The sequence below is a fragment of the Ictalurus furcatus genome, chromosome 12, assembly GCF_023375685.1.
Source record: "Ictalurus furcatus strain D&B chromosome 12, Billie_1.0, whole genome shotgun sequence".
Lineage (NCBI taxonomy): Eukaryota > Metazoa > Chordata > Actinopteri > Siluriformes > Ictaluridae > Ictalurus > Ictalurus furcatus.
The window spans coordinates 21,548,971-21,574,039 of NC_071266.1; the positions used below are offsets into that span (position 1 = coordinate 21,548,971).

General features: G+C 40.0%; 1 protein-coding gene across 1 annotated transcript; it reads left to right on the top strand.

Annotated features, from left to right (window-relative positions):
* Window positions 1-922: 922 nt before the first annotated feature.
* Window positions 923-24,149, top strand: kpna6 (karyopherin alpha 6 (importin alpha 7)). Its single transcript, XM_053637986.1, has 14 exons — window positions 923-1,142; window positions 6,132-6,265; window positions 8,271-8,366; window positions 8,709-8,808; window positions 9,946-10,040; window positions 10,146-10,277; window positions 13,172-13,260; window positions 13,426-13,525; window positions 15,152-15,315; window positions 15,417-15,495; window positions 15,640-15,765; window positions 15,880-16,007; window positions 18,050-18,228; window positions 18,900-24,149. Exons 1-14 carry the CDS (start codon window positions 1,139-1,141, stop codon window positions 19,085-19,087), a joined length of 1,614 nt encoding a protein of 537 aa, XP_053493961.1. The 5' UTR covers window positions 923-1,138; the 3' UTR covers window positions 19,088-24,149.
* Window positions 24,150-25,069: the final 920 nt, after the last annotated feature.

The following is a 25,069-nucleotide window of genomic DNA, read 5'->3' on the forward strand; positions in this document are numbered from 1 at the left end:
TGATATTTATTAAAATAAGCGATTAAATCACATGTAAATTAGATATGAATGTCACTACTGAATGGGCCCATACACAAAATATACCATAATTTAAAGCTCAATAGCATTTGAAGGGAATGATGTAAAGTCACACACCCAACTGTAAAGGGTTTATCTAAATGTCAGGTATGACGCACACCTTTTAGATTTCTTATATTTATAAAAATAAGCTATTAAATCATATGTAAATATTGGCATGTATTTCACTACTGCATGGGGTCATACACAAAATATACCGTAATTTAAAGCTCAATAGCATTTGACGGGAATTACTTATAGTCACACACACACACACACACACACACACATATGTATACATGTATATGTATGAATATATATACACATATATGTATGTGTGTTACTGTGTTATGTTATTGTATATATATACATATATATATGTGTGTGTGTGTGTGTGTGTGTGTATGTATGTATGTATGTATGTATGAATATATGTGTGTGTGTATATGTGACTGTAAGTCATTCCCTTCAAATGCTATTGAGCTTTAAATTATGGTATATTTTGTTTATGAGCCAATGCAATAATAAAATACATTGCAATATTTATATACGATTTAATAGCTTATTTTAATAAATATCAAAAATCTAAGAGGTGTGCATTATAGCTGACACCTACATGAACACTTTCCAGTTGGTTATATGACTGTAATCATTCCCTTCAAATGCTATTGAAGTTAGAAACGTGTTTAACAATGTGGTATGTAACATTAGTGGCAGTCCCTTAATTTCCGCATCTCTGCGAATATCGAACGTCCAACATCAAACCAACTTTATGCCAATAATTGACTTTTATTTAAATGTATAGCCCGGAATGATTTCCAATCCCATTATATTGCTCAAGAGCGCTTACCTAATTTTGTCGAGCGATTGTGTTAAAAAAAAAAAAACGCAATTAGACTGCGCGTGCGCAAAGTTGTTTTCGCCGTTACTCGTTTCGTTAAGTTTGTCCTTTCGGGCGCTCCGTAGATCTCCGACATATTGTTTTTGAGGAGCGATTTCTTGAAGACCCTGAGGGAGCGAAGATTATTTCATTTAGATCATCACAGGGCGTTCAAACTACTTCCCTTGTAAAGACAGCAAGATGGGTAAGTCTCTGTGTGATCTGGTTTTACGTACGTTTGGGTGATATTTGTAGTTTGTAGACCTGGAAACGCCCGACAGCTAGCGCATTTTAGCCGCCTCATTAGCAGCCACGGCTGGTACTAGCTAGCAAGCCAGCGCAGTTTGGTAGAACCTCAAACGTCTCCGTGTTGGTCGTGAAGTCCACTACATAGCTCGTGAAAGGCATTACTGTCATTCCTTACGTAGTGCCCCTGTGTAGGGAGGAAGGGTGTCAGTTGGAATTCAGCCGCAGTGTTGTGTTAGTGTGGTGAGTTCGCGTAATATTGGAGATTAATGAGGAAGCATTTTGTCGCTGTAATGTGTGTCTCTTTAATACCATGGTCACTTTAATCATTTAGTTAATCTTTTAAACTATATTTATCTACGGTAAAACGTCAAAAAAAATCTTATTATGCAAAATCTTAATTTGTCTAAATATTTTATATATTGCGACTGTTATTCTTACAATTCTGACACTTATTTACTAATAAACATTCCTGTTATTCAGTGATTTAATTAATCGACGTGTCAACAACAGACAAAGTCCATGTGATAACATGCTGGTTTTGTTGACTCTTTTCAGGAGAAAGTAGCTGATGCATGCTTTTAAAAAAAAAAAAACGCCAAATGACGTCATTGGCTAATCTGCATATTCATTGAATCGTCTTGATTGTTTTTTTTTTTTTTTTTTCGTATCATGTTTTTCTTTTCTTTTTTTATTCTGAAGACACTTGGATTAGACCAGAGTAGAGTTTCGTGAAAACTAGGCTACGTCCAGATGGATCGGATAGATCCGATTTTTAAAACGTTCTGTCTTTTCAAAAAATTTTCAAAAAACTGCGCAAAACACTACAATGCAGGGTTGTCACGGTAACAAAATTTCAGTAAAATTCCTCGGTACTCAGTACCGATTTTGGTACCAAAGCAAAACACAAAAACATGCTAAATGAACAACACACTATTTTATTAAGAAAGTTAAATATCAATATAAAATGTATTTTTAAAAATGGCGTTCTGTATACCTCATGTATATCATTATTATTAAAGCTACTAGAGTTATCCAGACAAGAGTAGAAATGTTGTCCTGACTGACTGATATTAAAGACCTAAACAGTGCTAGCCATATATCTATTATTTTCTAACACATAAATTTCAGATATATAGCTCATCGAAAAGCCTCTGTGGTGTAAAATTAGTCCACCCCATCATGTCCTCCCATTTATTTCACCCCAATAAAAGTTAAAGCATTAAATGGTTAATAAGGACTCCTGGCCGTATTAGCGTTAAACGCGCGTATGCTAACCATGAAGTAAACAAAAACGAGGATGTTTTCTTGCAATAATACACTCCAATTAAACTATGCTACAACATTCATAATGCAACCGCTACCATCATTTTAAACTCATGTGCTTGAACTGCTTGAATAAATACTGCGAGTATAAATATAGCCGTTCCTCCTGAAAGCACGGTTAATCTAGCGGTACATAAATGCCAGGGGATTGGCTTTTACACACTTAGCGGTAATAGCACTGAAAGCGGAAAACGAGCGTCTGAGAGAAATGCATGTATTTCGCCTACTATATGATGGGTAAGTATGTGGTTTCAGAAGAAGTACCAGTACTTTTTGCAATCCTACTTCAATGTGAAAAAAGTGGGGGTTTTTTCAAATGTATCCTGCTTGGGAGAGCGTTTTTGGAATGCTCTGTGTTTTCGCTGGACAAACAAAACCCGCTGTCTCAATGTGGACAGAAGGCCAGAACGTAGAGACGCGTTTTCGCATTCATCCGGATTAACGTAGCCTTAGAAAACAATAGAAAATAACGCTATTCTTATCCTGATTTCACTTGACGGCGTTAGCTGGAGAGCCGACTCGAGCGCAGGACCGTCGCGGACGTCCGCTCAAAACGCAGCTAGATTCCTCAGTAGGTTCTTTTCTTAAAACGAAGCTGATACAAAGGTCTTAAAAAGTCACTAAAGTCCAGAGTCACTAAGATGGCAGCCGTGCGGTCTCGACTCTGAGATCACGTCTACGTTAATCTGGATGAATCCGAAAACGCGTGTTTTTCCTCTACATTTTGGCATTCTGTCCAGACCGAGACAGAGTTTTTGTCAAGCAGAAACACAGAGCTTTTCGAAAACGCTCTCCCAAGCGGATAAATTTGAGAACGGTGTTGTAGCGTGGACCGAGAAAACGGAGATGTTCGAAACCAATGCCGTATTTTTAGCCACGTGAGACAGTCATGTGACCCATTCAACTCAAAACGGACACAGACTTGATGCAGTTGGTATGCCTGATGTCCAGTTTGACTGCACTGTTAAAGATTCGCGTGAATGGAAAGCTTGGCGTGTGAGCGGTTCTGTGTGGAACGAGCAGTGTTTGGGGGGGGGGGGGACGTTTGAGTAGATGGAGAGCGTTTCTAAAAAAAAAAAAAATTATAACCCAAAACGAAAGCGCAGTTTTCGGGTCTTTCCGGATTAACGTGGGCGTGGCCTGAAGCAGCACGTCAGAAGTCAGCATTTCACTCAGCAGTGTGAAAAGTGTGAGATTTCTCTAAAAGGTGGTCGTCGAATGTTTGGAAAGCGAAACTGAAAGAGCACATGACCGGTCAAACTAGTTGCGGTTATATTCATCGTGTGTTTCATGTTTCCTATAGAAACAGAAACGGTGTGCAGGCCCACAATGCTGTTGGTGAGATATGAGATCATCTCTACCTATAGAGAGCGACGCGAAGCTTCCAAAGCTTTCATTCTAACCCTGTTGATGACCTCATCCCGCTCGATCCCTTGCACTCCGCCTTTGGCTTATCCTCTAGTTAATCCTCTTAGACCTTTATTATCGAGGAATTAAACACAACAAGGCGTGCTGTTATAGGAAATAATCAGCGACAGGGTGGGGTGAACAAGCGCGTTAAATATAAACCTGTGATTTGCCCTTTTCAGTCTTTCTGGGGAATTCATCAACACCTCTTTGAGAACGCATGCACCAGAAGGGATCTTTCTCTTCTCCTCCTGTATCCGAGTCTCTGTTTTAGAGTCTGACTTTATCCACGTGGCTCCGGTGACCGAGGCCGACGGCGCGCTGCTATTTTCGAGGTGCATGTGATGTATAACTATAACTGTAACGCTGCACTCGCTGAGCTCTCGCTTTACTGGAAAACTAAATTTGTAACACGCAGAGAAGGTTTTCACCCTCCTCTGTCTCTCAGGAAGATGACTAAGCACTCGAGTCTGAAGCCGTACTCGACAGAAACGTGCCGAGTCATCGCAGGGTTTTAGACCTTTGGACTCTTTTAAACCTGAAGGATACGGTCAGCTCCAGAAATATTGGAGCGTAGTGCGAGTGGAACGAGTGCTTTTTGGGTTCGTTTGCTTGAAGTACGTTCGTGTGACGTAGATAACACGGCAGGCCGCTGTGCAAATCACGTTCGGCCATAGAAATGTTTAACAGAGCAAATGTTCCTTTTTTTCTGTTTTACTTGAGGGTCATGCGATGCGTTTAGAATCACTTAAACGGTCATCCATGACTTCCTGTTTCACAGAGTTATAAGATATGAAGTGACGCAGCATCCACGTTCCCGCAGTAGCACAGTAAAGAGCGTGTTGAACCTCCATAAATTTAGTTGTGTTTTTTTTAAATTATTATTTTGGTGCTATTATCAATCCGTACAGGATTTCGCAGACTTAAATAAATACATAAATAAATCAAATTTGCGCCTGATTTTACCGCTCAATTTTTTTCAGCATTTGCAATGCAACTTGCAGGATAACTACTCGAATCAGCGAAACTGCAATTGCGTGAAATATTTTTGCACGGTCTTTGGCAGTGACATTTGTTGGTAAACGAGACCAATGAGAGCGTATTTACGTTCGCCGCATGTGAATCGAAGAGGGCGTCGACCGAACGAAAAATAAAAATGTATTTATTTTTTTTTCCATTTGCGGCATTTCTTAGATTTTGCATTCAACGTCTGCGATCGCAAAATCCTGGAGGGATCGTGTATCGCGCCGCAGTGGACGACTTCTCTGTCCCACAGCGTTCCCCAGCCACACGTGGTGCACGTGCCTTGTGGAAACTAATGATGTCATCATCGGCTAAATCGCACACGCATGGTTACTTGACTTCCTGAGCACGAGTTGCGTTCTCGTTCGCAGGAATCGCCGCACGGTTCCGGCACAACCCGAACTCGGACCGCCTCCTACCAGGTAGTCTCAGGTTTGGTACCGCGGTCCGCTTCCCGAGCTGTCCGCATGATGGCGTTCACATTACCAAACCGTTCGTTTCGGACTAAGCTCCCAACGCTTACCCGACACTGAAATCTGTACCAGGCGTTCAGTTCAGCGGCTTAGATCTAATCATATCTGAGGTGGAGTCTGTATTAAGAGACTGTGTTAAGCTGTTCTATAAACACTCCACCTAGAAAAAGCGTCTCACGATGACCGAGCAGTGCTGTGTGAAGTGCACTGGAGAGCTGTGTTGTATTAGAGCTAATGTATTTCACACAAGCAAAAGCGTTGAGCTTGTTCAAACCGGGCTTCCAGACTATTACCGCTAAACGCTCTTCGTACCACTCTCTAGAGAGGTGATGTATGATTGTCGTGTTCCTCAGACTGGTCGACATGTTTTGCACAGAGGTTTGCATTTGTGAGCAGTTCCTGCTTTCACAAGCAAAACATCACCGTACGACTGACCCACTTCCCCTTTCGTTACCAGACCTCGTCTCTTCTGCCGCCGCTGCTAGTGCTCCGGTTACTTTCCTGAACTGGGTGCTTCTCTAGGAATTGCTCGTAGGATGTTATTAGAGCTTTTATGAGGCGTTCTTAGAGTTTATAAAACACTCATAACGAATCATTACCAGCTCCAATGATTTATGAATGAGAGTTCTGTATCCACCAGAGTGTTTCAGATCATCTTAGGAAGGGGTTTTTTGAGATTCAGGTTTTTGAGATTTTTTTTGTCTTCTCTTGTTCCTCAGAACCGTCAGCGAGTCCTGCCAAGGATAATTACAGGATGAACCGCTACAAGAATAAAGCGCTTAATCTGGAGGAGATGCGCCGGAGACGAGAAGAGGAAGGCATTCAGCTGAGGAAACAGAAAAGAGAACAGCAGGTAATATTTCTCTTTAGGCTTGTTTCAGAGGCGTTCGACTAACACAAGAAGCCTGTCCCGTCCTGTACAGGTGTTACTCTGGGGTTTGAATCCCTTACAGATCGGCAGGGGCTCATGGTTGGGGGGGGGGTTTCCTCCCCCTCTTTCTTTTTCCTTCCTCTGATCCCTGAGAAGAATAAAGCTCAAAATATGTCGTATGTAAGTAGTAAAGATTCGAGAGTGGGCCGTTCTCTGTAGTGTTCTCGCAGTCACGATCACTGAAACGATCCTGGGAAAATCCTGTAAAATAGATTTGTTGTTGACGTTTATGTGGAAACATGATTGCGGAATCTAACGCTGTTGATGATGCGTCTCCACAGTCATAAAGCTCCTAAACCTCGCATCCTTATAATATGACACAAACTTTTTGTAGCTAGACACTGCTTTAACTATAAAATAAATTCTCCTCAGTATGGATTTATTTCCATCCACCCACCTTATCTTATAGGGTCACGGGGAGCCCGGGGCCTATCCCAGGGGACTCGGGCCATAAGGCAAGGCGGAGGACACCCTGGACCGGGTGCCAACCCATCATAGGGCACAATCTCAATCGCACACACTCCGGACAATTTAGAGATGCCGATCATGCCATGGCTCTCCCTGTCATCTTGGCCATATATTTTTGTTTTTGGTTTTTGGACTGGTTTCTTTACTATCATGTCCACTGTTCTAGATTTAAAACCTTGCCCATTGATTGCTATATTTGGGATTCCTGATGCCTCAGTTCCATTAAACTCTCTACAAAAAGATTTTATCACTTTCAAATCCTTCATAGCAAGACATTCCGTACTGTTGCATTGGAACTCTGCTAAATATCCATCCATCTCCCAGTGGCTTAAGGACATGATGAGGGTTTTTTTTTGTTTGTTTGTTTTTTTAAATAACTCAAGAAAATAAAATGTATGATGGGGTTGTACTGACAAGTTTTTCTGTAAATGGCAACTCTTTATTTCATATTTTATGGAGTTACATCCACTTCCCATTTTAATTTTTTGCTTGTTCTTGAATATATATAAACAACCGGGTATAGATATTGGTTAGCCGGGGTGTTTAGTTGAGTATACTCTTTAATTTAATTTAGTTTTTCTTTATACACTTTTTTTTCTTCTTTTTTTCTCTTTTCTTTTTTATATATATATATATATATATGTGTATGTGTATGTATGTATGTATATATTATTTATGTATGTATGTATGTATGTATGTATATATTATGTATGTATGTATGTAACAAAAAATGTGAATTGTATTTATGTGACAGGAAGTATGTTTTCTTTCTCAGTAAAAATATTTTTTGGGGGGGAATATGAGATGCCAATCAGCCCACAGCGCATGTCTTTGGACTTAGGAGGAAACCGGAGTACCCGGAGGAAACCCCCGAATCTCGGGGAGAACATGCGAGCTCCGAATTTTTACCTTGCATTTTCTCGTGATCACACCAAAAAAATAAAGTTGTTTTCTCACAACATCATTTTCTCATGAGCGAAATCATGTGCCTCGCCAAATGGGACTGGTGTTGCATGTACGTTGGCGTCTCCTCCATCGCCATCGTTAATGTAATACTTTCCCGCTGTAGAGCTGGACTTTATCTCCGCGTTAAGAGAGAGGGGTGTCCCCTTCTCAAGTGTCGGACACTGACGTGGAAATCGTCAATCGCTGACCGACACGGAGAGCGAGTCCCTGAGCAAAGTGAAAAGCTTTTACTGCCTCCAGAACAATAAAAACAACGTTCTGTCGAGTACACAGAAAAAGTCGTGATCACGAGAAAACAAGAAAGAAAAATAATAATGCGTGGCTGTTTAGGACGTCCGAAAAGGTGAGATGGATAAGCAAGTTTAATTACAAACATCACCGGAGTAAAGGTTCTCTCTGGTACTTTTCCTTTATGCTAACGGCTACGGTGACACGTTACGCTGTACGCCACGATATGATACTATACTATACTGCCTGTCTGCTCTTTCTGCAGCTGTTTAAGAGGAGAAATGTGGAGCTGCTCAACGAGGAAGGAGGAATGTTCGACAGCCCTCTCATGGACGCATTTGTCAGCTCCAGCACAGCACCAGTGAGTCAGAGCCTCTTAACCTACATAATGAGTGTTCATTTGCTAACCTGCAGTAATCCTGTAATCACCAGCAGCACCACTTCATTTCTGCTGCTGTTGTTGTTGTTGTTGTTGTTGTTCTAAAGATTCTTTATGAAGAATAAGCAGAAGTCGTGTTTATTTTTGTCACGTGCATGTTACAGCACAGAGGAAATTCTTTTCTTTGCATATCCCAGCTTTGTTAGGAAATTGGGGTCAGAGCATGGGGTCAGAGCGCAGGGTCGGCCGTGGTACAGCACCGTTGAGCAAAAATGATGTAAAGTATCAGGATGTCGTGTGCTGATTTTTTTTTTCTTTTTTCAGGAAGGAGTCATAACCCGAGACATGGTGGAAATGCTTTTCTCAGACGATCCTGAACTGCTGCTGGTTACCACTCAGAAATTCAGAAAACTACTGTCCAAAGGTATCCAAGACGCGCGTTAATTACGAGTAAGGTTCTCGATTGTGATTGGCCAGGAGGTGTTGATTCGTCTTCTATAACAGTAGCTCTGACAGTAGTGTGGGCTGGAATTCAATTCACAGGTTTATACGAATGCGTTATTTCTGATACGTTATCGTTTCACTAGGAACAACCCATTCACTGGTCTTGCACGGGGGACGCGCCACATTATCTAAGCCCAACAATGAACAGATTTGGGGAAAAAATGTTTTTGTAAAGAAGGAAAACACGTAGTTGAAGTTTTCTGTTAGATTTAACATTTCTGGAAGGAGTCTCCAGTGTCAGTGCTTTGTAACAGTCAGAGGTGTAAAGCTGTAACTGTAGGTTTTCCATCACAGGAGAGTCTTCAGACCTTCTGCTGTTATTGTTTCTCGTGAACATGACAAGCTGGTATTTGTTTTTTTTATCTCGTTAACTAGGAAGTGGTTTTGTAGGAAAATAATCCGTGACGAGTAAAGTTCAACCGATCAATTGGTTTTTCCGGATAATCGGCAGCGATAACCGATTGCCGGAACTATCGGTTATTCGCAAAAATCCACACCGATGGTTTCTCGCAGCTGAAAAGGGTCCACTGTCATTATACGGTATGAGAGCACCCTCTAGAGGCGAAAAGAAAACCATCACTGACCAATTTTGTTGTGTTATTTGATTCATTTCGTTATTTGGAGTGTTACTTTTTGGTTCGGTTTGGATGCATCTTTTACTTACTTTCATATTTATTAATGATTTACATCTGTCAATATTTCTATTCTCGTTTTATTTTAAAAAGTACAGTACATTTTCACGGTACAGTCAGTACTGTTTATTTTTGTTACGTTTTCATCCAGTATCAGTTTTTAAAAATCTGTAGATTAATTGGTTATCGGCTGGTCCCGCCCGACTTTGTTACTGGGATCTGTAAAACCCGGTACCGGTCCACCTCTAGTCACAAGGTAGTAGATCACACTACCTCGTCATTGATTATTTTCCTATAACACCATGCCTCATCATGTTTAAATTTCTTACGTATGCCCCATGTTGTTGAAGTTTTTTCTTGCCTCCTGTTCTTGCTTGTTCCAATGTGCATGCCAAACTAATCAATTCCTGACCGTTATTATGCAGAACCGAACCCACCCATCGATGAGGTTATCGGCACTCCAGGAGTCGTAAACAGATTTGTAGAGTTCCTTGAAAAAAGCACTGATTGCACGTTGCAGGTAAAAAAAAAAAAAAGAGAGCTGCTGTTATTCCCCATTCCCAGGTCATTCTCTTCACTTTATGATGTATTTACTCACTGCGTTAACGTCGGTGTTTGTGTACAGTTTGAAGCAGCATGGGCGCTGACCAACATCGCCTCCGGAACGTCTCAGCAGACTAAATTTGTGATCGAGGCAGGTGCGGTACCGGTGTTCATCCAGCTGCTCAACTCCGAGTTCGAGGATGTCCAAGAACAGGTATGGCATTCGTAAACGGAGGTTGAAGGCAGCGTTTCAGCAGCGTGCTCGCCGTCGGGATATTCATGGGCTTTAGTTGGATATGCTCCAGTGGAGCTGCTCGAGCCAAATTAATTCTCTTAATCATATTGAAATGAGTTGCAAATTAGGTTTGAGCTAAATGCAAAAGATAAAGGGAGGGAATACATTTCTCTTGGGCTCTGTCCAACACTAATTAATGTTTTGAAGGTTTTGTTCACCTCTACAAGTGAGCAGGAGAGCATAACGGTGAGCAGGAGAGCATCTCAGAAAACGTTGCACCTTGAAGTGGATGGGCTACAACAGTAGAAAACCGCATCAGATCGATGTACTGTGCGTTCGGAGACGCTTTTCTGCTCGCCACGGTTGTAAAGAGTGGTTATTTTAATTACCGGAGCCTTCCTGTCAGCTCGAGCTTTTACTCTTCACCTTTATCTCCGGGTTAATTTTTTTTATTTGAGAAATGAATGCAAACTCTGCAATATTTGGAGGAGTTTGCAATTTTCCAAAATTACCGCGGATTCGGGCCGAGGCGCGTCACGTGACGTCATCACAACACGCGTTCAGCCAAAGCCGTCTTCGATTCACATGCGTCCTACACTAGTACAGCTAAAAGGTCTCATTTACCAGCAAACATCACTGCGAAAGGGTGTGCAAAACGGTTTTGCACGATCAGTTTCGCCAATTCGAGAAATTTTTTTAAAAAAACAGCCACAGCAAAATCGAGCATTTTTGGCCGCAACATTCACTAAAAGCTCTGTGAAATCCTGTACAGAGTGTCTGCTAATCTGGTAGAAATGTGTTTATTGAATTCTCAGTTCTGATTGGTCAGAAGGTGTTGATTTGATTAATTTTCTATAACGTCAGCTCTGACAGCAGTTTGACTGCAAGGTAAGTCACAGGATTATGTTAATGCACTCAATAGTATGTTAGTGTTTCCATAGTAACAACTTGGGTAGTGGGGACACTTCACATAAACAGCAGACACATTAGCGTCTTGGCTTTAACCATAGCATTTGTGAAATAAATTATGGGTTGTGTGTGTGTGTGTATAATATATATAAAACCCTCGCTGAGACACCTGAAAAGTTAAAGCAGCAGTCCGACTGAATGCAAATAAAATTCACCGAGCAGGAAAGCCTGTTTGGAAAAGAGGCACGTGTTTCTCCAATCTTTTACTTTCACTTCACTCCGAAGAACTCTGAAGAGTGGAGGATCTGCTCGTTATTAAATATTCGTCACACACAACTTCTGCCTCGCTGTTGTGTGTTCTGATTGTTTCTTGTCGCTTGGCACACCAGAAAAAAATCGAATCACAGGCAAATTGAATAGCGGCCCGAAAATCCAGCGTGAGCGTGGCCTAACACCATCAGAACTAATATTACGTGTTGAAGTATGTGATCTGACGTTATCACGTGATCGGATAATCTGTGTGCGATGAAAAATAAGTCCTTCTGTAACCGAATGGGAGGAGTCGGTTAACTGCAATTTGCGTTAAAATATGGGTTCTAATAATATCTACTACAATTTTGTTTTAAATCATTTATGCCTTTAACATTAAGAAATGCCATCCACAGACATACACCAGGGTTTTATGATCATTTTTATTTATTTATTTATTTATTTATTTATTTGGCTTGGATTTTCTTGTTGGCAATGCTGACAAATCTGTACATGTTGTTGTTGTTGTTGTTGTTGTTGTTTACTAGCAATCCATCCAATTTTCATATTTCTTCGCACCTCTGATTTGTGAGCGCGAGTTGAACGCAGCGAACGTTCGACATTTCGGTAACTTCTTCTTTTAAGAACGCTTATTAACAAAATGAACTGGAAAACGATTAAATTTACACGGCCAAGAAACCATATCGCTCCAATCTTACAAATCTGGTAATCTAGCGGTCGTTGCAGGAAATGACATCACCATCACTAAGCAATTTCAAAGTTTTCAGAATTATTTTAAATATTATAATACACATTTTTCACAATTATTAGAGATATATGAGAGAGAAATAAATAACTTCTGGCTCTTATAGTTTTTTTGTTTGTTTTGTTTTTTTAATTTGTAATCACATTGATCTTGTGAAATTTTCTGCAAGGAGAATTTTTTTGTCCGTGTTCCTTAAAGTTTTCCACCACTAGAAAATCTTCAAGATGGAGGACGTTGACATTTATGGGTTCTCAGTTGTTGTTTTTTTTTTTTTGTTTGTTTGGTTTTTTTTTTTGTCTTTTTAAAGAGGATGGTGAGGGAACGGCCTCACCATCGCTGTTGTAAGTGACAACCGATACCGAACTTGTTTTGCAGATGTTGCACAGCATTAAACGAATGGATCAATAATACAGCATGTCATTCTTTAACAAAGAACAACGTTACTGTTGGCAACTTCCTGCGATATCTATCCATCCATCCATCTTCTATACCACTTATCCTCTTCAGGGTCACGGGGAAACCTGGAGCCTATCCCAGGGAGCATCAGGCACAAGGCGGGGTACACCCTGGACAGGGTGCCAATTTCTTGCGATATTTATTTATTTATTTATTTATTTATTTATTTATTTACTTACTTACTTATTTAAGCAGCATTACACAGTCCCGTTTCGTAAATAAGAAATTAATATCGAGTGACTACCATTTCAGACACAATACGTCCAAATAATTTGTTTATTTTTGCAAACCTTACGAACGGAAATAAATAGTAACAGAAATAATTGGGTGGTAACAGTGTCGCACCCCTTAACGCTGTTGATCATTTTCCTATTACCTTATGAAGTATGTTATTCCTTATTTATATATATATATATATATATATATCTCTCTCTCACCATCAGTGTTTGTTTGATTTCTGCCTCCCGTCTGATTTGTGTGTTTTTTGCTTCAGGCGGTGTGGGCGTTAGGGAATATTGCAGGAGACAGTGCCATGTGCAGAGACTTCGTACTGAACTGCGATATCCTTCCACCACTGTTAACGTGAGTGCTGTTACACCACACCAGAAATAAAGTGTTGGGAACGTTCTCGCTTGTACATGTCGCTTCTTATTGTTTTATAGACCCTTTGAAAGGCTTTACTTGAATTTTGCCTGATGCCTGGTTCTCTAAATGGTGGCACGGTTTATTATTGTCCTTCCCATTCAGGCTGCTGACCAAATCAACTCGTCTCACAATGACCAGGAATGCTGTGTGGGCGCTGTCCAACCTCTGCAGAGGCAAAAGCCCACCACCCGAGTTTGAAAAGGTCTGTGTCTTTCACTCTGTTTGCTCCTCAACATTCTATTCCACTATTCCACGTTACACTTGCTCTACTCTCCGTGCTTATTACTATCCAGAAGGTGATTAATAAGTTTTATATACGTGAGCGTGTGAACGCAGGCCTACGCGCTTTGCTGCCGTTCCCGTCCTTATTTTGTTCAGTTGGGCATGGCGCGTTTAGGAGGTGGAGATTTTTCTCAGTCCTGCGCCTGCCAGCCTGCATTCCAGAGAGTTGGGCTCAAACTTTTTTTTTTTTTTTGGTTAGAAATGAATCCACCCTGGATAACTCTGATATTACGAGTTATATAGAAACTACAGGTCGACCGATTAGTGGATTTTACCGTTATCGATAAGTAAGTCAGGCGGTACCTACCTGCTGATAACCGATTAATACAAACAGTAGTTTTTAAACATTGATACTGAATATAAACGTACCACTCAAAGTAAAATATCGTTGAACTTTATTACGAAAAACAGTACTGACTGTACCATGAAAATGTGCTGTACTTTTTTTAAAAATAAACTGAATATTAATATATTCAACTATTAATAAATCTTAAAGTAAATAAAACGTATACATCCAAACTGACCTAAAAAGTAACACTCCAAATAACAGTTAAATAAAAATAGAAGCATCCAAAATGAATTAAACATTTAGAATAACACAAGAAAATCGGTCAGTGATGCTTTTTATTTCGCCTCTAGAGGCCGCTCTTGTACTGTATAACGACAGCGGATGTAGATTTTTGCTGATAACCGATAATTCCGGAAATCAGATTATCTGGTAAAACCAGTCAGTCAACGTCTAATAGAGACATGAGACTTTCAGTGGCGTCTGAGATTTATTTTTATGATAAAATTTCGTTTTGAGTTAACTTTTATTTTTTTCTTCAATCAGCATGGTCCGTTTTCACTTTGGTTAACAGTTTTCTACCCACATTGCTACTGGGCTAGCTGCTGACAGTGGTGCGGTCGGATTTAGCCCTTGTTTCACGTCTACCTAAAGAGTACTTTAGTCTGGCCAGCTCTCACTTCCTCAGCAGCTGCCACACAGTCACCATTTATGCACGCTGTACCATCAGTGCCACTGTGTAGGTTGCTAATTAGCCAAGTCAGGTCTTTGTTGTAATTCGGTGCTGCTGTGTCGTATAGCTACGTTGGCTCTCTCGTCAATGACGTCAAGCGTGGCTGAAAAACACTGAGCGAGAACTTCTCGCAAGAACATCGACCGACATACTAGCACCAGAATGACTAAGAACATTAGAAATATTTCAGCATACACGTGTATTTAACATGTTTCATGATGGGCTTCTGCTGACCTACTGTATGTGCTGGCAAATCTGATCTAGAATCCACACCAAGAATGAAGCGTTAAGCAATTAAACAAGACGTAGTGACACTTTGCTTTTTAAACCTCCAAATTCACCTGGGTTTCTAATTGAGTCGAGAACGTTCATTTGCTAAACAAATGAATTTGTTCGAGTTTCACGATGGTCGGATGAGACGTCTAACGACACGTCACTGTGGTACAAGCTCTCCGTTCTAAAATGTCTCTCCTGCCCGTGTGTTTGTTTTTTGATTGATTTATTTTGTGGTTGTGCGTGCTCTGCAGGTGTCTCAGTGCCTGCCCGTACTGTCCCGCTTGCTGTTCAGCAGCGATCCCGATCTGCTGGCCGACGCGTGCTGGGCTCTGTCCTACCTCTCAGACGGACCCAACGAGAAGATCCAGGCAGTGATCGACTCGGGAGTCTGCAGGAGGCTGGTAGAACTGCTCATGTGAGTCTCGATTGCGTCTTCCTTTGGCATTCTTTCAGCACGTTACAGTTCTCTGTTACTGGACGTGACGTGGTTCTGCTTTTTCGTCATTTTTTTTCCAGGCACTCTGATTATAAAGTGGCTTCTCCGGCTTTGAGAGCCGTTGGGAACATCGTCACTGGGGATGACATTCAAACACAGGTAAGTGCTGAGTATGTTTTGTTGTTGGGAAGTGAACCTGATGAAATTAAATATTATAGGTATTGGTTTGACACTCTCTTTCTGTCTCTCTCTCTCTCTGTTTTTTATTTATTTGTTTGTTTGTTTGTTTGCTTTATTATTAAGGTGGTACTGAACTGCTCGGCTCTCCCATGCCTCCTTCACCTGCTCAGCAGCGCTAAAGAATCCATCAGGAAGGAAGCCTGCTGGACCATCTCCAACATCACAGCAGGAAACCGAGCTCAGATACAGGTGCGTGCACACACCTCACCGCAGCTGGTGTGCAAATGGGTTTTAAATAAATATGCACCAGTGAACCAGAGAAAAGTATCCCAAATCAATACCTAACCTGTTGCCTCTCTTTAGACGGTCATCGACGCGAACATCTTCCCCGTGCTGATAGAAATCCTCCAGAAAGCCGAGTTTCGCACCAGGAAAGAAGCAGCATGGGCCATAACTAACGCCACATCAGGAGGCACACCCGAGCAAATCCGGTAAAAATGACGAACTCTGGTGACGTCGTACAGCTGTCTTTATTTCTTTCTCTCGCTCCATCATGTGTTTTGTAACACAACTCTTACTCTTACAAAACTTTTTTATTTATTTTTTTTGTTGTTGTTTTTTTTTGTTTTGTTTTTTTTTTTAAATGCAGCGTTTATGGAAAAATCTCTCCATGTACACTCAAAACGCTGTAGTATAGTGGATCAAAATCTGTTACTGTATATCAGACACTTCAAGAATAGCATTAAAAGCACATGTGCTGTGCTATAGAGAAGGATCAAATACAGAAAAACACCATGTCCAAAAGTTTTAAAGAAAAAAGTGTTCACTTGAGTCTTATCTAATGCTTTTTGTACCGCTGGAGCAGTACAACATGTAGTATAGTCTGGTGCAGACAAATCAGTAGTGTTTCATCTCTGGCTCGGTTCAGTGCATCTCAGGTGGTCCAATATAAACGGTCCACCATTGTTTTGTTTTTTATTATTATTATTTCCTTATTTTATTTATTTATTAGTGATTACCTCTGTATTGGCATTGCAAAATTACCAGTTTTTATTTATTTACTTACTTACTTATTGCTTGGTTTAACTACGGTGGCCATCTTTGTGTACACTCAACAAATTTTGGTTATACAGCTGTTTACAGAAACCTCAATATCTCGGCTCAGGATGATCCGAGCTCCTTGGTACTAAAACTGATCTGTAGAACACATTTACAAGGTGCATCACCATATATAAACATTTTGCACATTCATGTTCTTTAGACTTCTGATGCTCGAGATTGCTCACAGTTCCACTATTATGGTAAATTTAAAATGGGAAGAGTTCGAGTGTCCGTCTTCATTTTTTTTTTAATGGAGTATTTGGGTAAGTATAGTGTCCAAGCAAAAACATTTCAGGTTTGAGACTTTTTATTTATTTATTTATTTATTTATTTTTATGGGGACGAGAAAGCGCATTTCTTTTAAATTCCCCTAACTTTCAGGTTGAATATCTTTGATGGGGGACCATATACAAACCTGAAATTTTCACAGAGATAAGTCCTCTTTAGTAGCATTCTGCTGTAAAAAATTTAGTTGTGTGCCATGACACAAAGATAGCGGTCATAGTTAAGCCAAGTAAAATAAATAATGAATAAATAAATAAAAACACTGGTGGTTTTGAGATATGAGAGGTAATCACTCAATTAAGAGAACAAATTAGGAAAACTTAAAAATAACCACCAATTAAAATCAAGCAACCTGCCTTGGACCACTTGAGATGGAATGACCCAGCAACAATAACCAGCTCAAATCAACTTCACTATAACATAATGACTAGTCTTGATAATAGACGTAAGGATATGTCAATCTGTGAATAATTCAATCATTCAAATCTCTTACAAATAACATCCCCCCCCCCACCTCCCCCCTCTCCCCCTCTCAGTAAATGATACTTCTAGTGTACACAGCCGGTGAAAAGTTTAGATACACTTGTTCTTTATCTTCATTATTATTCTAGAATGTGGAGAGAAAAAATAGTCATCAAAACTCTGGAGTAACACAAATGGAACTATGGGAATTATGTTGTGATAAAAAAAAATCCAAAATAAATCAAAGTAATTTAATATTTTAGCATCACTGTAGACCCCCTTTTTGCCTAGAATTTCCAGAAATGTATTCTTGGCGTTTTCTCATCCGATTTCTTGAGGAATTTCCCTGAGATGCTTTTTAAACAGTATTGAAGGAGTTCACACCGTCGCTGGACTCTTATCGACTACTTTTCAGAATATTTAAAAGTCATAATTTTAAAAAATAATAATAATAAATACATTATTTTTGTAAATAAAATGTTAGTTTTCTAATGAAAGAAATGAATGTCGGAACGATTATTTTTGTCTACTACACATTTCAAACATTTAATCATACACCTTCAGAGCAAAAGCTTTTTAAGATCATGAGAAACATTTCAGTCAAGTGTCCACAAACTTTTGACCGGTAGTGTATTTGCTGTCTCTACTCTGACATTCCTCACTCTTTTTCTTTTCTTCTCTGTAGGTATCTGGTGAATTTGGGCTGCATTAAGCCCTTGTGTGATCTGTTGACGGTGATGGACTCCAAGATTGTGCAGGTGGCCCTCAACGGACTGGAGAATATTCTGAGACTGGGAGAGCAAGAGGCCAAGCAGAACTGCAGTGGCCTCAACCCTTACTGCAGCCTTATAGAGGAGGCCTACGGTAATGTGTTTCCTTTATCTTTAGGTACATAGTAACCTACCGGCTAAAAGCTTGCCTTACAACGGAAATCGGGCAGCATTCCAACTACAAGCATCTGATTACAAACTGCGTCAATCAGGCTTGTGTCCGTCTCATTAGGTCACGTAACGAATAACTTGATCGACATGCGACGTTCAGTGTGTAAAGAAAAAAAGGGTAGCAAATTTTTGACATCTTTAGGCAGGCAGATTTCTTAGATTTTTTTTCTTATAAAACTGTCTCTTTATCCAATATGATGTTTGCAGGATGATATCTTAGGCAAGACTGGAAAGTACAACGATGTGAAATATATAATGAAGGTATTGAAGTGTGTTATAGCAGAAAACCCCACAGACACTGTCCAATCACGGGCGTCTATGAGCTCATGTATGTGGAAGGGGTCAGCCTTCACCCTCCTTGTTTGTTAGCTGTTGTGTGATAAGTAAGAACTGGCTAGCGGATGGGGATTGGCAAATAAGCAAATTGTGAGAGTATCAGAGAAGGTTTTTTTTTTTAATGCTTTAAATGAATTTATTTTTCGGAAAAAAAAAAAAAAATTTGCTCTCCCTTTCTAAACAAAGAGTTGCAGTATTGCCATGTAAAATATGCTACCTATTAATTAGAGGCTGATGTTTCGCCTTCTTGTCCTTCAGGCCTGGACAAGATCGAGTTCCTTCAGAGCCACGAGAACCAGGAGATCTACCAGAAGGCCTTCGATCTCATCGAGCACTACTTCGGCGTGGAGGAGGAAGACGCCAGTCTGGCTCCGCAGGTGGACGAGGCCCAGCAGCAGTACCTTTTCCCTCAGCAAGAGGCCCCCATGGAGGGCTTCCAGCTCTAATCGACTTCCCGAAACTGGGTTAGGCCCCGTACGACACGTCCAGGACCTTCCCATGCCCGTATCTGTACTGCAGGCCTCAGCACAGCCACATACGCAGATTAATCTAGACCGACCGAGAGGAAGCGCGCTGCTTGCAGATGAACTTGACCACTGTTTTCACTCATACGAGACTTCAGGAGCTGGGTTTTTATTTCATTTTATTCTGTCTTAATTTAAGTAGTGCCACTTTACAGATTGGCTCCGGGCAAAACAAAACAAAAAACCCAACCAAACAACATTTTTCCTTTTCTTTTCTTTCTGGGCGCACATTCCCAACAGAATCTCATGAACCCGGTGTTTTTCTCCCGCTTCATTTGTCTTGGGTTTTAATCCCATGCGTGCAGGCCTTTTTTGGAAAACGACGGTTTCTTAGACGTTCTTGGCGTTCTGCTAAGACGAAGGTAAACTGTCGTTGGAAGACACCTCGCACACTTTCCAGAGGCTTGATGCGCTTCAGATCGCGCCGTCTGTTTCTGTCCTTCTGTTTCTTGCGCTCTAATTTTTGGTTTGGTAGTTCAAGACTGAATCCTGCAGTGTTTAAAATGATATCCAGGGCTCGTGGTGTTTTTTGAAAGGCGGAATAATTCGTCGTCTACTGTTTGTGGTGTGCGGTGTTCTGAATACGTATAGATTTGCGATCTCATTCGATTTATTCATTAAAGAAGAAGAGTGCATAGTGTAGGGCTGGGGTTTCACGAGGCTTTAGCACGAAGTTGAATCGTTTGCTGTGTGTGTGTGTGTGTGTGTGTGTGTGTGTGTGTGTGTGTGTGTGTGTGTGTGTGTGGTTCAGCATCAACACAGCCATTCTGCTTTCCCTTTAAGTAGCTTGGGGTTCGGTTTCATTTTCGTTTTCCGTTGCAGCTTGGTGTAAGGCGGTGCCGCAGACTGTGTTACGATCTTTCCAGGGTTAGGCCTTTGCATGGTTTTATATTATTCTATCAATAGTTTCAGTGTGTCCCTTGCCAGGTTTTGCAATTATCTATTAATCTGCAATTTCACGATTGCACTTATCCTTACGCTCTTGTTGCTTGGTTTTCAGCCTTCGTATTATTTTTTTTTCCCTAAAAGTGTTTATTTAATTCGTTATATACATTTACTGGCAGTATAACAAAGATGGTAAGGGATACACAAATTGTTAAAAAAAAAAAAAAAAAAAACAAACAAAAAAAAAATTCTAACATGTAAGAGATATATAAAATATATATACACACACACACACACACACACACACATATGTGCGCACACGAGTATAAGTCGACATAGTTGCACACACACAAGAACACGAAGGAGAAAACCGCTTCTATAACTCTCTTTTCTGATAATGTTTGTTTTTGGGACTCTAGGTACTGCACTGAGGCCAAAACGTGACGTCCTGTGCTATTTAAACGTGCAGCACGTACGTGTTTTAAAAGAAGAATCGTAATCTCGAGTTCCGAAGCGGTTTTCTCCTCCGTGTACACTACACTGAGTCCGTGCGAGTGTGTGACCGAGTAAAGGTTCGAGAACGAGGAACGAGACCGTGACTGACGGATGTCACGTGAAGTGGCGAGGAAGGACTTTCGATCGTGATCTGGTAGCTTGCATCGCTTCCGATGTTCGCTGCGAAACTTTATAGTATAGTTAGATGAGTATGTGCTATACGTACGTATACATGTGTTTCGAATTCGTGTCGTCCACTGTTTGGTGTAATGCATGATCAGCGTCGAGGACGGTGTACTAGCGTTCATGAGTATATCGGTCAAGCTGAGATTTATTTTATTTTTATTTTCTTTTTCTTTTTTTTTTTGAAAATCTTGGTGTTTCAGCTAAATATGAATCTGTTTTATTAAAATCGTGCCTGAATTTCCGAATCTCAGTTTTCCTGAACCGTCACTCACCAGAGAATTTCTTTATGTACAAGTTCTCCGATTTCATAAACCTAACTGGAAAGTTCAGATTTTTTTTTTTTGTCCGCGTTTATAGATTCGTTTACACTTTTGATACTCGCATTTTTATCGAGTAAGACCGAATCTTCTGGTGAAGGATGGCACTCCGTAAAGGCAAAATTGAAGTGAAAGTCCGAGCATGAGCACCGTCTCTTTGACTCTGGCAGAAATCTATAGTTGAAAAGTTGACTATAATCAAAGGAAATGAAACCGTTTGAGCCGTAGTTCGCTCGCGTTCTTTGCCTTCTGCTTGTACGGTTTGTGACCTTTTCCTTTGCGTAGTGCGTGAGAACGTTAGCCGTTTCCCCGTAACACGCCGTAACACGTCTTTTTCCGTTTCGCAGCTCTACTCGTCAAGGAAAAATCCACCCTGAACGGCTCCATATTACTCATTCTTATTTTGATCTACATTGGCGTCCAGTATGTTTGTCTACACGTCGGTCCGTTTTCACTTCGGTTGACTGTTTCCTACCCACAATGCCATTCCATGACCTGTTGATAGCGGTGCGATGGGATTGAAATCTCTACCTAAAGAAACCGCCGCTTTTAGTCCTTTAGTCTGCACATCTCTCTCACCTCCTCATCTGTACACGCTGCTCCAAGAGATCAGTTTCCAGAGCTTCGAACGCAGAGTTACGGCTCGGCTAGTCGGTGATCTAAGAGACGACGGGCGCGATGGCGACATGAGCATGAGTCCAGCGTTTACCGTCTTGGTTTGACGAAGAGAAGCAGCTCATTGAAGATGAGATCATTGAAATGTTTTTTTCACCAATTGCAGCACGTTCGCGCTACATCAGTCCAGTTGTGGAGTCTGAATCGCTACGGTTTGGTTTCTGACTGCGTGTACTTAAACAAAACGATAAATTACAACAATTTTTAAAAAAAAATACCAGAAGAGGCGTGTAGGGCTGGAAAACGCATTCTGCTCTCATTGGTCAGTAAACAAACCTTTACCAGTGTGTAGGACTCATAAATAACCAGCTAGGTTCTAGAAATAACTCGTTTTCTCCTCTGTTTTTCTCTTTTTGTACAAATCTTCACAAACACGTAGCAAAAAGTTTCAGTTCAAACAGACTAAACACTCCATGTGCGAAAGCTTCCTTAAACACCATTGTACCTGTGCTAACGATGACTTCACGACCACGCCTTCTCGCAGGAATGAAGTTTTATTAGAATTAGCACCAGACTCGTTTAACTCCTCACAAATATTTCAATGTAAACACATCGAGTGTGTTTCAGGGCGGACTTCTCCTTTAAGTTCAAGCTTTTTTTTTGTTGTTTTTTTTAAACTTGTTTAGGGTCATTTTATATAAAATGGCGCTTTCAGCTGTTCGGTCCCTTACAACAGTTCATCAACTGAGATCAAGTAAGATTTTATTTGAACGTAAACGCTGATAATGCTATGGGAACGCTGAACCGTGGGAAACTGGAGTATACAGATATGATTTTGCTCTTGGAGCTCTATGTGCAGATTTTTTTTTAGGGGGAGGAAAAAAAAAAAACGCTTGACCAGATTACAGATTGCAAGGAATTTTGCAGCTGTCCGTACACGTGTAGATAAAGGGGGTAAGGGGTTACCGGGAAGAGGTTCAGTTATTCTAAAGTGTATATAGGTGTGACTTTCCTCTGTCTGTGAGACTGTCGGTGGAGGGCGTGGGGGTTCAATCGGTGGACACAGAAAGAAATCAACAAATTGATGAAATAAAATGCGAATGCACTCCTTTTCACAAAAGTGCCAATCAGACCAACGAAAACTGGGGGCTGATGATGTGGATCGATTCGTCTGATTACGTTTTTTTTTTTCTTTCTTCTTTTCATCATTTCTTTATTTACTTGAATGTGCACGTATCCGTGCAGATGTTGCTGCTCTGTTATTTTCATATCTTATGGTAATCCCATTAAGCGGTTACGTTATCTTGTAGTTTCTGTAGACATGTGATGGTCTGCTGTTTGTACACCAAATTGGTAAACTGAAAAAAAAAAAAAGAAAAAAAAGAAATTTAAGTGCTAATTTAACTTAAATTATGCTGGACTAATTTACTTTTTTTTTTTTTTTTTTTTTTTTGTTAAATGAAGATTTTTTTTTTTTTTGCTTTGCATATAAAAGAGTACCCTTTTCATACTAAGATCCAAATATTATGAGAGATGTAGAAATGTGTTTTTTGTTTTTTTCTTCTTTTCTTTTCCCCCCCTGCAGCGCTGTGTTTATGATGTTGCTTGCATTTATACAGTTCCGAAATCTCTAGTTCTACAGCAGTGTGTAAGCAATCATGTCTCCTCAATCGCTGAAAATTTCGATCCAAACAGGTTTAACTTTCAGGGAAGGAACACAGGTAGAGCCAGTTGCCTGCAGCGACCGCTGAGAAATCCGTCACGTGCAGGGAATATACCAGGCTTCAGTTCAGGCTGAAGCACGTCCTATAGAGAGATTTATCAGATCAGGGCTTCAGAAATCGCACGCAAGTTGCATTTCAATCAGTAAATTTTTATGCAGACCTGATGTGGACAAGTTATTATTTCCTGATGCTCTCCCTGATTAAACACTGACTTCCAAGAAGTGCAAAAATTGCTAAAGGCCACATATGTACAGTCGAGGCTTTCTGGTCTTCCGTCCTAGATCTTGTAGATGATTATATCTTCGAGACTTTTTGTCTCCTCCAAATATCTGAAGCCTAATGCTTGGCTCTATCGTCAAAAATCAATTTATTTAAAAAATAAAAATAAAAAAAATTTGAAAAGGCAAACTCGTATGTTTACAATGCTACATGTTTATACATATTAAATTGTCAATCCATTCATTTTGCCCTTGGTGGAGATTTGTGTCCTGGTCCTGTAAGTTCTTCTTTTTTTTTTTTTTTTCTTTCTTTCTTTTTTTTTTTATGTATTTATAAATCTGTTTTCCTCCTCCTTTTTGCCAACTATTACCCATCTCATACTGTGACTGACTTGACTTTACCGACCGTATGAATGAGCGACACATAAAAAAACATGAACATGTACATTAACAATACTGTACAAATGTTTTAAAGAGATTTAAAAGGTTTGTCCAGAATGCAAATAACATGCAAAAAAAATAATAAAGAGAAACAAATATTGTACTGTCTGAACTGTGGGGTTTTTTGTGCTTGGGGGTTTCCCAATAAAATAAATAAATAATAGTAGAAACATTTCATTCTTGTTATTTTGGGAAACCGATTGATTGTTAGGTAGTTGTGTTTATATAATAATAAAAAAAGGTAATTTGGTAGTTATTGTACAACCCCTTTATATATTCAAACTCTGGTTTCTATCCAATGGGCTTTATCTCAGTGTTTGAACACACCAGCACAAACAGCTTGTTTAATTACTTTCTACTGATCAGTAACGTGTTAACGTTTTTCATTGTATGACTTGTTTAATCTTGTTTGTTTCTCTTGGCTGAAAAAGATGTGCTGTCTTTGACCACTTCCATACAATTTTTATTTTTTTTTTTTGGTGGAATCAATATAACTAATTGACGTTAATTTACTGTATGTATACACAATGCCCTCCACTAATATTGGCACTCTTGGTAAATATGAGCAAAGAAGGCTGTCAAAAATTGTTTTTATTTTTTAACCTTTTGTTCTTTTGGTTAAAAAAAAAAAAAAGAAATTCACAAAAATACTCTGCTCTCATGGATATCAAACAATTACAAACACAACACAGGTTTATTCGAAAAAATCTTTGTTAAATATAGGTGTGCAACAATTGTTGGCACCCCTATTAGTTCATATGAGAAATATATTTGAAGTATATTCCCATTGATAATTTACATTTTTTAGTACACTTGGGTGATTACGAACAGGAAATTGTTCAACCATAACTTCTTGTTTCACAGGGGTATAAATATGAGGTAACACATAGGTCAAATTCCCTTAGTCATTCATAACAATGGGTAAGACCAAGGAATATAGCTGTGATGTGCGGCAAAAGGTTGTTGAGCTTCACAAAATGGGAAGTGGCTATAAGAAAATAGCACAAACATTTAAAATGCCCA